Source organism: Xenopus laevis, chromosome 1L (assembly GCF_017654675.1).
Source record: "Xenopus laevis strain J_2021 chromosome 1L, Xenopus_laevis_v10.1, whole genome shotgun sequence".
In the NCBI taxonomy this organism is placed as follows: Eukaryota; Metazoa; Chordata; class Amphibia; order Anura; family Pipidae; genus Xenopus; species Xenopus laevis.
This window is the reverse complement of record NC_054371.1, coordinates 180,831,994-180,845,089: the sequence shown is the minus strand read 5'-3', so window position 1 is coordinate 180,845,089 and position 13,096 is coordinate 180,831,994. Positions and strand designations below refer to the sequence as shown.

The 13,096-nt window shown below is 38.0% G+C and overlaps 1 protein-coding gene across 1 annotated transcript in view; it reads left to right on the top strand.

Annotated features, from left to right (window-relative positions):
* Positions 1-1,544: 1,544 nt before the first annotated feature.
* Positions 1,545-13,096, top strand: part of LOC108695673 (leucine-zipper-like transcriptional regulator 1) — a 32,234-nt gene continuing 20,682 nt past the window's right edge. Inside the window, exons 1-4 of the mRNA XM_041568079.1 lie at positions 1,545-1,999; positions 5,160-5,222; positions 8,240-8,296; positions 12,272-12,351. Of these exons, the coding sequence (XP_041424013.1) occupies positions 1,851-1,999; positions 5,160-5,222; positions 8,240-8,296; positions 12,272-12,351 (349 nt within the window). The 5' untranslated portion in view covers positions 1,545-1,850. The remainder of the gene's footprint in view (positions 2,000-5,159; positions 5,223-8,239; positions 8,297-12,271; positions 12,352-13,096) is intronic.

Sequence of the window (13,096 nt, the reverse complement as noted above, 5' to 3'; positions counted from 1 at the left end):
ATAGAAGTTGAGGGTAGAACGAATGGGGCATAGCAAGTACAACAGAACAAGATAATGACAACAGGGTAAGATGGTACTAGTGACACTTCATATCAGGGATAAGCAGAGAGTTGTGTAGAACAACAACAAATAATTCTCATTACTCAGAATCAGTTTTGCCTTTTCATTTTCCTAGGAAAGTACCTAGGAAAATGTTTATAATATATAATCATATATTAGAAAGGTTAAACTGCTTAACTGGACAACAAGTGTACGGACATTTTCTCATGAATTGTGTATCAAAATCCAATAAAATGTAATCATTGGATATTCATGCGATTAATTAACCTATGAGACTGATGAATAAACCTTCAATAACCTTATCTTTTGAGTCTGAGCATTATACCGGTGTCCATGTGTGTGATTCCAACAGGTAACACCTGAACTCTTCACTCCGTTTTGTGCCTAAATGTGCCATTTTCAGTCTGAGACCAGTACATTAACTTTTATTGTCTACACCCAAGAGAATAAATACATGGAGATGAAGTATTAGGTGAGAAAGTGGGCTTTGTTTTGGAACTATGAACATAATATAATATGTACACATAGCACAGACACAATGGATAAAATATGGGGACATGATGCTAAGCTGGTTTATATAAAATTTCAAGGAAACCTTCTTGCTTGGGAGTGGAACCGTTTATTTTCTAAAACTAAGAATATTGTTCTAATAGTACCATAAATATGCCAAATGATAATTACAGTTAAGGTTGCCAGGTCTAATTTTTAAAACCAGCCCTAGTCAGCTACAAAACCAGCCCAAAACTAGCTGAGAGCCACTTCAAAAGTAGCCCAAAAATAGCACAAAATGTACAGTGAAAAAAGTCTAAAAAATAAATAAATATATATGAAAATACATCTTTTTCAAATTGTCACTGTAGTGCAAATTTTCCAATGAAGCAAAATGGGACAGATTTGCCTGTCACCAAGGGTGTAACTACAGAGGGGGGCCCAGGAAGTATAAGGGCCCCATAAAGCCCAATACATACACAATTTCAATAAATATTGGTAAAACAAGTCAACCTTTAGATATTTTGGTGACCAGCAGATTCCCCCCCCCCCAAAATTGTCTGAAAATTGAGAAAAGTCACTGGAAAATGCGAGAATTCTTAAGGGACTGGAGACTGGGGTACAGAGCCCAAAATCTGTTAATTCCCAATTTCTACACGTCAGTCCCATTGCATGCTGGGTATTGTAGTCTTACATTAAACTTGACAGACAGCAAATTATTAAACAAAAACTACATTACCCAACATGCATTTGGGAGACAGGCTTGGTCTGGAACATTAAGGGCAAGAAAAAACTTTGGCTGTTTTCCAAAGTACAAACCAGCCCAAATCCGTACATTGGCTGGTTTTATTTTCAAAACCCGCCTGGGCTTTAAATTAGTAGCCTAATTTGGCTCGAAAACCACCATCCCTGATTTTACAGTGTTTTAATCAGTGAGAGAGATTTCATACATGGAACATTATCTTTTCTTTTGCTTTATTCTCTTTAGTCAGACACTAGATGTCGCTGTTGCTGTAGTACATTGTTGCAATGCCTCGTACAAGCAGCCGTGATGATAGAGCTGTGCACTTTTTACTAGACAATCCATTGATATTTTTCTACTTCCTGTTCCTAGTTTCCCTACAGCTTGGTTCCGCCCTAGTCTGGTGCCAGTTCTGTAAATGGACCTGCGGTTTTTATTTCCGCTGAGCAGGTAATATCCCGGCTGGCCCGGGGCTGCAGGTTTGGGCGCTGGTTGAGACAAAAGAAACCCAAGGCGCTGACATCTCTAGAGCGATACTCTATGCCACAACTGCTTCCCCATGGCGTGTAAGTCCAAGGTGGCTCCCAGTGTCGATTTTGACCACAGCTGTTCTGACAGTGTCGAGTACCTGACCCTGAATTTCGGCCCGTTTGAGAGTGTGTACTGCTGGCGGAGGCTTCTTCCCTGTGACGAGTTTGTAGGAGCCAGGTGAGTGGGCGGGGCATGTGCGTTGCTTGGCAACTGCAATGGAACATCACCTGGAGCAGGGCTGCTGGCTGGATAATATCCCTTGTGTGTATGATGAGTGGCAATATAAATAGCATACAACTGCGAGAAACTTAATAGAAAAGTTCTAGTGTTGTTTCTTTACATGTGTTACTGCTCCTCACTGACACTTGCCTTTATTTGGGGTTTGTATATTAAAGGGGTTGTTCACCTTTGAGTTAACATTTAGTATGACGTAGACCGTGACGTTCTGAGACGATTTGCAATCGGGTTTCATTTTTTATTATTTACGGTTTTTGAGTTATTTAGCTTTTTATTCAGCGGCTCTTCAGTTTGCATTATACACAAACTGGTAGCTAGGGTCCCAATTCATGCATTCATTTGAAGAAGAGACTGGAACATGAATAGAGCAGGAGCTTACTAGAAAAATGAGAAATGCAAAGTAACAATACATTTGTAGCATTACAGGGCGTTTGGTTTTTTTTAGATGGGGTCAGCAGCGCCCATTGAAAGCTGGAAAGTGTCCGCAGAATAAGGCAAATAATTATAAAACTATACAAAATAAACAAAACCAAAAGAAAAGTTTCTTAGAACTGGCTTTTCTATTACATACTAAACGTTTACTTAAAGGAGAACTACTCCTTTAAGGGCTCTTACTGACGAGTGGTTTAGCTGCGCTCCCCTGCATTCCGTTTTTCTGCGTTCAGCCACAGGGGAGCGCAGGAATAGACGCATTACGTTTTTTCCATTGGGGCTGTACTCGCACAGGTGCGTGAAGGCACCAAACGCAGGAAAAATGCAACATGTTGCGTCTCAACCGGCGTTCGGCGCCTACACGCGCCTGTGTGAGAACAGCCCCATTGGAAAAAACTTAATGCGTCTATTCCTGCGCTCCCTGTGGCTGAACGCAGAAAAAAAGAACGCAGGGGAGCGCAGCTTCAACCGCTCGTCAGTAAGAGCCCTTACGGTGAAGCAGCTTAAGAAGTTTGTAGCAATTAACCTCTGATAAGAACCATGAACACCAGTGACAACCACCAGCTCCCAGCTGCCTGAATGTCCATCTTTCTTCACACATGGAACATTTGCCAGAATTTCTATTTACATAGGGATTGTCATTTATTAGTACTTATGTGCACGCTTCTTTTTAGCCATGGGATTCCATCCATCTTTGCAAAACAAGGTTCAGGTACAATTAAGTAAAAAAATGTAGAATTAGAAAGTTAAAGTGATAGCGGTATGTTTTTTTAACTATATGATTATGTCAGTATAACGGATCATGCCGAATCACACCTTTCATGTCTTTCAAAAGTACCCACCAAGCTGTCCCAGTCGAGCAGCATTAAAGGGAAACTATACCCCCCCAAAAAATACTTGAGTAACAGATTTTTCATGTGGCCTAACATGTATGGTTTGTTTGGTATGTTTGTGTGCACAGTGAATCGTACGATCCCAGGGGGATGCCCTTATTTTTTAAAATGGCAGTTTTCTATTTATGATTTTCAGTATTATGAAAATGGTCTATTTACATGAAGCAGGGTTTTACATATGAACTGTTTTATGCAATATATTTTTATATAATACACAAAAGCCATGAATATCTTGTAAATTATATCCTTATAAACGGTGAGTTCTGATGTCATCAGTTATAAACGGTGAGTTCTGATGTAATTTATGTCACATGACTCCCTAAAACTTGTGTATTATAATAAATAAAGTACCCCCAGTTGCAAAATATGAGGATATTAGAAGTTACCTCAGAGTTCCATGACCTGTATAAAAACATATATAAAACATGTTTTTATATGGTCATGAAACTCCTCGGTAACTTATAATATCCTTATATTTTACAAGAGGGGGTACTTTATTCACTATATATATAGAGACCTACATTTTTGAGGGGTATAGTTTTCCTTTAACTCAATCCCCACACAGGACCAAACTAAAGTTGCCTGAGCATGGAGAGCTGGCTGGCAGTCAAACTAGGCTAGGTTGCAGCTGTGTTACTACTATATATAAGTGTCAGTCAAGATGCTCTGAGTACTGCTGCCGAAGGTACTTCCAAAGAGCAATTTGTTCAGTGAACTGTAAAACGCTCTGGGGGCCAACATGTGTCTCTGTGCGTGTCCTGGCTGCACATGCGAGGCTCATACACCTCAGCAACCGCTCATCCTCTGCCTCGCCATTCTGTCAATCCCTGCACTGGCTTCCGTTACCTTTCAGAATCAAATTCAAATTAATGACACTGACTTTCAAAGCACTTCACAACTCTGCTCCACCCTACATCTCTGAACTCATCTCTATATACTCACCCACTCGCTTACTTCGCTCCTCTACTGACCTGCTACTCAACTCTTCTCTCATTACCTCCTCACATGCTCGCATTCAAGACTTTGGAAGGGCTGCACCCCTCCTCTGGAACGCTCTCCCACGATCTGTCCGACTTTCTCCCAACCTTTCTGCTTTCAAAAAATCTCTGAAAACGCACTTCTTTCGAGAAGCCTACCCTCACTCTGCTTAACTACCAAACGCAACACCACATACAACACCACATTTCTCACCCACTTACTTCGATCTTGCCCACTCCCACACCTTGTGTATTTCTCCCTTCCCTTTAGACTGTATGCCAATGCATAGGGCCTTCCTCACCTCTTTGTACCTGTATTGATTGTGATGTTTGTTACTCCATATATTCTATGTATGTAATTCATGTGATGTAGTTGTATAATCAGTTACTTTACAGTGCTACGCAATATGTTGGCGCTATATAAATACATGTTAATAATAATAATAAATAATGCTTAATGGTGTAATTTTGGAGCCAAAATTGTAGATGGAATTTTCAGGTGATCCGGTAACCCTAAACTAATAACAAGTCTAGTCCCACATCAGATTTCAAAATGAAATATAAAGAAAAAACTCTTTTTCTCTTTTGCAAAAATGGATTTCAATACAGTATTCTGCCGGGGGAGCACTATTAATGGATACATTTTTAGGGGAAAAAAACATGTTTTCCTATGACAGAATCCCTTAAAAGCACATCCCCTTTGCTGCATGGCATTGTTATTTTCAGTAAATATTTTGGTCTATTAGATGGTCACTGAAAATGGAATGCTAACTCAAAAAAGATTTCTTTGTTTTACAGGCGCAGTAAACACACAGTGGTAGCTTACAAGGATGCTATCTATGTTTTTGGTGGAGATAATGGGTATGTAACACCATGCAAAATCTAAAATACATATTGATATATACAAAAAAATAATAAAATGAGTCTGGTTCTTGGTGTTAGAAATAGTCATGTTAAACACACTTCTCGCTGTGTCCTAAGTTAGCTTTTCTTCATACTGTCTATTTCAAAATTAAAAGTTTAGAATTAACACTTTAAAAGCTGATCAAAGGAGTTTAGACACATGAGGGGGTGAAGCAAATGCTGAACTGCTTGAAAACTAAAAATGCTTATGAGTGTATAAACCAGGCCTCAGGAACACAGTAATATCTGCTTCTATCGCAGCACCAGCAGTTTAGCAAATATTTATCTTAAATAAATGTTTGTGCAGCCCTGCACACACAGACTTGATTTGTTTCTATCATCTGAAAAATGTGCATGTTGATGACAATCTAAACCACGACAACCACTTAAATTCTCCCCGGTCTTAACGTATGGGTGGTGCCCATACTGCACCCTGCTTCAGATTCTTATTTTGACAGTGATATCAGTTAGGGGGTTATTTATCGATTGTTACCGTTTTTTATACCTCAAATGAACTCGCAACTCGAATGATTCCTTATTTAAGAAAAAACTCTAATGGAAAAAACTTGATAGAGTTTTTTGCAAAAAAGGACTCTAATTAATCGTGTTTTCAAGCAAAACCCTCAGAAAAAAACTCAAACATTATGAAGGCTAAAATGGTTCAAGGGACCTCTGCCATTGACTCCTACATGACCCCAACAGGTTTTAGATTTCAGGTGTATTTTCAGATTTGAGCTATTTCCAGGGTTTTTTTAATTAGTTTTTTTACCCCAAAAAAAATCACCTTAGAAACTCATAGTTACATAGTTAAATTGGGTTGAAAAAAGACAAAGCCCATCAAGTTCAACCCCTCCAAATGAAAACCCAGCATCCCTACACACACCCCTCCCTACTTTTAATTAAATTCTATATACTCATACCTATACTAACTATAGAGCTTAGTATCACAATAGCCTTTGATATTGTGTCTGTCCAAAGAATCATCCAAGCCATTCTTAAAGGCATTAACTGAATCAGCCATCACAACATCACCCAGCAGTGCATTCCACAACCTCACTGTCCTGACTGTGAAGAACCACCTACGTTTCTTCAAATGAAAGTTCTTTTCTTCTAGTCTGAAGGGGTGGCCTCTGGTACGGTGATCCACTTTATGGGTAAAAAGGTCCCCTGCTATTTGTCTATAATGTCCTCTAATGTACTTGTAAAGTGTAATCATGTCCCCTCGCAAGTGACTTTTTTCCAGAGAAAACAAACCCACCATTGACAGTCTACCCTCATAATTTAAGCTTTCCAAGTCCAAAACTGCACTGCATACTCCAGATGAGGCCTTACCAGGGACCTATAAAGAGGCATAATTGTGTTTTCATCCCTTGAGTTTATGGGCTTTTTATGCAAGACAGAACTTTATTTGCTTTAGTAGCCACAGAATGATAGTGCCAAGAATTAGACAACTTGTTAGCTACAACAACCCCTAGATCCTTCTTATTTAAAGGATTTATTTTCTTTTTATTCCAAGATATTAAGGGATACATGTGCTGTTAATATGAATGAATTTTATTACACAGCACCACCTGTTGTTTCCCACCAGTCTGACCAGCAAGTAGTCAAGGAAGTTGTCAGGAGAAAGAAAGCGGCTGCTCTGATGTTCTTCTGCTTGGGAAAGATGTGAGAAAGGTTTCTAATTATTTTCCTAAGCAGAAGAACATCAGAGCAGTCTTTGTTTCTCCTGACAACTTCCTTGACTACTTGGTGGTCAGACTGGTGGTAAAATGACCAGCAGGTGGTGCTGTTGTAACAAAATTTATTCGTATTAACAGTACATGTATCCCTTAATATCTTGTAATAAAAAGAAAATAAATAATGAATGTAAATTACAAAAGTGCTTAGAGTAGCCCCCTCATCAATTTTACATTCACTTATTTTAAAGGTTTACTTATCCTTTAAGGAAACGCCCAACACACTGCCATTTAGTGTATAACTTGCATTTATATTATTTTTGCCAAAGTGCATAACCTGCATTTATCAACATTGAACCTCATTTTCCAGTTTGCTGCCCAGTTTTCCAGTTTAGACAAATCACTCTGCAAAGTGGCAGCATCCTGCATGGAACCTATAGTTCTGCACAATTTAGTATCATCTGCAAAAATAGAAACAGTACTTTCAATGCCCACCTCCAGGTCATTAATAAATAAGTTGAAAAGCAAGGGACCTAGTACAGAGCCCTGCGGTACTCCACTAACAACACTGGTCCAATTAGAAAATGTTCCATTTACCACCACTCTTTGTAGTCTATCTTATAGCCAGTTCTCTATCCAGGTACAAATACTATGTTCCAGGCCAACATTCCTTAATTTAACCAGTAACCTTCTGTGTGGCACTGAAGTTTTTGTGAAAAACACAAGTGGAACCTAAGTAGATAACCCCCTTAATGTATCTTCTGAGGTAATGCAGCCTGCTTTGTTATTGGAGATCTGTGCAATGCCGAGAAGACGATGTATTGGATCAATACAGTTCCTTTTTCAGTCTCTATTCTGGTATTGCATTATCTAATCAAATATTTAGCATTTATCCAACAGTGGAAGAGTTGATTATGATTTCTGTGAGGGTGTGCAGATTGATGTTATGCTTTGGAATACATTCAGACTTGGAATGTTGCTTCTTTGAGTATTGATTTGCCAGTTTCTTTTTTTCTGAATAAAATTAAAATGCCTGCGTTAGTGTCCTTGTTGTTAGATGAGGACTAACAACTGCCTGAATTCATTTTCCTGGTTCATAAAATTGTGGAGCCTAATCAACAACATTGTGCCAACGGTTTGTTGCTGGGATTTTGATTAGTAACTGTCCGGTTGTTGGTCATGCTGGGAAAATACATGAATTAGAATGCTGCATGAATTACACGTAAATTTATCTTTGAGTATAAACTTGGAAATCTGTATTATATTTGTCTACAAATCTGTCTCCATTTCTCTCCACAGAAAGAATATGTTAAATGATCTTTTGAGGTTTGATGTGAAGGATTGTTCCTGGTGCAGGTAATATATTCTAAATCTCTGCCCTATAATTAGCGATGCACCGAATCCACTGTTTTGGATTCGGCCGAATCCATCTTTGAAGATTCGGCCGAATACCAAACTGCATCCGAATCCTAATTTGCATATATGCATATGGGAAAGGAAAAGTGGAAAAAATTGGTTTACTTCCTTGTTTTGTAACAGTCACGTGAAATCCCGCCCTCCCCACAATTTGCATATGCAAATTCGGTTTCGATTCGGCCAGGCACAAGGATTCGGCTGAATCCCGAACCGAATCCTGGATTCGGTGCATCCCTACCTATAATACAGGTATGGGATCTGTTATCCGGAAACCCATTACAGGTATAGGATCCGTTATCTGGAAACCCGTTAGCCTTTCCGTAATTCTGAACTTTCTGGATATCTCCCATACACTCCATTATAATCAAATAAACCAAAGTTTTAAAAATGATTTCCTTTTTCTCTGTAATAATAAAACAGTAGCTTGTACTTGATCCCAACTAAGATATAATTAATACTTATTGGAAGCAAAACCAGTCTATTAGGTTTATTTAATGTTTACATTATTTTTTAGTAGTCTTAAGGTGTGAGGATCCAAATCATGGAAAGACCCCTTATCCGGAAAGCCCCAGGTCCCGAGCATTCTGGATAATAGGTCCCATACCTGTATCTATAAAGCTCAGAATTACAGGAAGATCATCTCCCGCAGACTCCATTATAACCAAATAATTCAAAAATTTTAAATGTTACCTTTTTCTCTTGTAATAATAGTACTTACTTTATCCCAACTAAGTTATACTTAAAGGGGAACTCCGGCTTCCAAACCAAAATTTGATAAAGAGGCCCACATAACACAGAAACCCCTAATATACCCATCACAGTTACCTGTTTCTTCAAAAACTACTAAATGCCATTTTATATTCTGAAATCCAGCTGTTTAACAGTTCTTCTTTTTCTGCATCATTTGAAATCCTGGCAGGGAAGGAGGAACTAAACACAACGTTACAAATTGTAACAACTTCTCCACAGTTTACAGACAGCATGTAGGAACTACATAACCCACAATGCATTGCACTGTGATTTTCACCTGTGCAGGGAATTGTTGGGTTTGGAGAATGCAGTCTAACGACAGATGGCTGCTGATACAAAGTAACGGTAGTCAGACAGCTCATTAAAGTAGTCAGACATCTGCAGAAGAGCAGGGGACTAGGCTTAGGGAACTGATCCAAACCATTAAAAATCATGAAAAGTCTGCATATTTTTTAATTGTTGTATATTGCAAAGTTGCTTGAAATTATGTTTACTTTTCAAAAAACGTTGTTATGTTTGTGTGGAGTTCCCCTTTAATCTTTATTGGAGGCAAACCAATCCTATTGGGTGTATTTAATGTTTAAAGGGCAAGTTAACACCAGAATAAAAACTAATTCTAAGAAACTTTCCCATATACATTTATTAAAAATGATCTGAAGATAGAAGACAAAAGAAAGGGACCGCTACTGCTCACCGCATGTTCCTAACCAGGTGCTCTGTCGAACAGTGTCCCCACTGCAAACATCCAATAGACTCGAAACAGGCAGACGGCACTTCTGGAATAGGTTTATTGGGGTTACTGCCGCGTTTCGGGAGGAAGACCTATGATTAAGGGATTTACTCCCGAAACGCGTTAGGTTTTGCAGCAGTAACCCCAATAAACCTATTCCAGAAGTGCCGTCTGCCTGTTTCGAGTCTATTAAAAATGATCAGCACTTTTAAAGTTCTTCATAAAAACAGTTGCTATTAAAAGCAGCAATTTCTTTACTCTTGCTTGTTACTTTTTAAACAATGTTGCACAAGTCTTGACTTCCGGCAAAGACAAGTCTGCTAATCAGCTGCCCTTGTCTTACATTGTATCAACAGTCTGAGCCATCAGGGCAGAGAATAGAAAGGGATAAACACTACTTTCAATAGCAATACATATAGAAATACTGTTACTTAAAAAACATCGAAAAATTGTAATGAATGTATATAGCAAAGTTGTGCTAGAATTATAATTAGGCAAAAACATATTTTTTTGGGTTGACATTCCCTTCAAATAATTTTTTAGCAGATTTAACGTATAGAGATCCAAATTATGGAAAGATCCCTTATCTGTAGAAACCCCAGTTCCTGACCATTCTGGATAACAGGTCCCATACCTGTATAGTGTTATAGACATATTTCTATGCAGTTTTTATAGTTGATTTGAACTATGATTCATACATTTCATTGTATCTTTATTACAGTTTATTATTTTTAACCCCTGGGAATCACAGTGTTTACGACTGGATCTTAAAGGGGTTGTTCACCTTTAAATGAACTTTTAGTATGATTGTAGAGAATGATATTCTGAGACAATTTGCAAGTGGTTTACATTTTTTATTATTTTTTTATTCAGCAGCTCTCCAGTTTGCAATTTCAGCCGTCTGGTTACTAGTATCCAAATTACCCTAGCAACCATGCACTGATTTGAATAAGAGACTGGAATATGAATAGGAGAGGCCTGAATAGAAAGATGAGAAATAAAAAGTAACAATAGATTTGTAGCCTTACAAACATTTGTTTTTAGATGTGAGTCAGTGACCCCCATCTGAAACCTCAAAACATTCAGAAGAAAAAGGCAAATAATTTAAAAACTATAAAAAAAAATAATGAAGACCAATTTAAGTTGCTTAGAATTGGCCATTCTATAACATATTAAAAGTTGACATAAAGGGGAACAACACAATAATAATAATTTTTGAAAAGTAAACATAATTTCAAGCAACTTTGCAATATACATCAATTAAAAAATATGCAGACTTTTCATGATTTTTAATGGTTTGGACAGTTCCCTAAGCCTAGTCCCCTGCTGATCTGTCTGACTACTTTGCTGAGCTGGCTGACTACTGTTACTTTGTATCAACAGCCATCTGTCCTCAGCCTGCATCCTCCAAACCCCACAATTCCCTGCACACGTGATTTCAATAAGGAAAGGAACATAGTGCAATACATTGTGGATTATGTAGTTCCTGCATGCTGTCTGTAAACTATCGAAACCCAATTTGGGTTTCTATGGTAAATAATTGGATTCCTGTTTTAGGTGCCATGTTTTGCACAGGGGGAGGGTTCTTAAGGGTTTGCATTGCTTACACTCTTGTTAGTTTTTTTTCCCTGAGGAAGATCACTATGATATGATCGAAACGTTGGACTTTCTTTTCCTTTTCTATTAAAATCAGTTACTCTAACTGAGCCTGTTGAGTGCGGTATTTTGTACATAGTTTACCTGCAGCCAGGCATGAAACCTCAATTTTACATCCCCTGATTTTAAGTTTCCCCTTATTTTACATTGTTGTTTTGTGGTCCCACCTATATATATTATGTATAATACTTTTCCCTTATTTTCCATTTTCCTGGATAAAATGTAAAATTGGGTTCTACTGTATATATACTCTGCAGTCAAAATGGGGATCATTTCCTGCAACTGGTATCAAATGATATTAAATGCAGCTAATAGTAACCATCCTCTAGTACATGGGTCCCCAACCTTTTTTTACCTGTGAGCCATATTCAAATGTAAAAAGATTTGGGGAGCAACACAAGAAAATGAAAAAGTCCCTTGGGGTGCCAAATAAGGGCTGTGATTGGCTACTTGGTAGCCCCTATTTGAGGGAGCCTACAAGAGGCTCTACTTGGCACTATACTTAGTTTTTATACAACCAAAACTTGCTTCCAAGCCTGGCATTCAAAAATTAGCACCTGCTTTGAGGACATGGAGAGCAACATCCAAGGGGTTGGAGAGCAATATGTTGCTCACGAGCTACTGGTTGGGGATCACTGCTCTAGTACATTAGTCTTCATCCATCTTTGAACAAGTGATGACAGGTTATGAAAAAATGCTAATTAGATAAGATACACTTAGCCAATAGATAACAAGCTTAACCATGAGCATTGAGCTTATGATGTGTTTACTTCTTTTAGAGCTTTTACTACAGGGAGCCCGCCAGCACCCCGGTACCACCATTCTGCTGTGGTCTATGGGAGCAGTATGTTTGTGTTTGGTAAGTGACTCACTCATGTTGTGTGTGTGTGTGTATGATCTTCTGTCTTCATCGTATTATAACTTGTTTCTAGCATTTAAAAGAAAACCTGTAGTTTAGTATACTTCCAGGTATTTGCCATTTTCTTCTTCAATTCTTAATTGTTTTAATATTGAATAGTCACAAGCTTATGCACATAAAATTGCCGAGGTACCTTATGCACATTAATAAAAAAAAAAAAATCAGAAAAGACTGCATTGTATGTTAAAATCTGTATGCAGAAAATGTTATTACAAGTTCTGCCATGATACATATTCATCACTGTTAAGTTGCTGGTTATTTGGGCTTGACTGTATGTCAAGTAAAAAGATAAGGTTCTTCTCCTTTTTTTGCTGATGACACCCATTGTGTAGTCTTCAAAGACAAATACAAATTATTGAAATTAAAAAAAAAAAGATAAGCTTTATTGACTACTCAATCTTTAAAAGGCCTCTATATTTTTATGTTCCATTGTTTTCATATTTTAACAGGCGAATGTACATTTCTATTTTAATAATGTATATTTACCTTGTTCGCTGGCTAGCAGGGAGTTTTAACCCACCTGTACAGAGAAATTCAACCATTGTGTTGCCTTTTAAGCTCATACCAGGCTTCCAGAATATCAGGTGTTTATTGGTGCAAACCCATAAGCTTTTCCTCTGTCTGGCTTTGGCCTCTGTATAATTATTTTTTCAGCAATTTATTTGTCAGTTACTTCTGTGAGCAG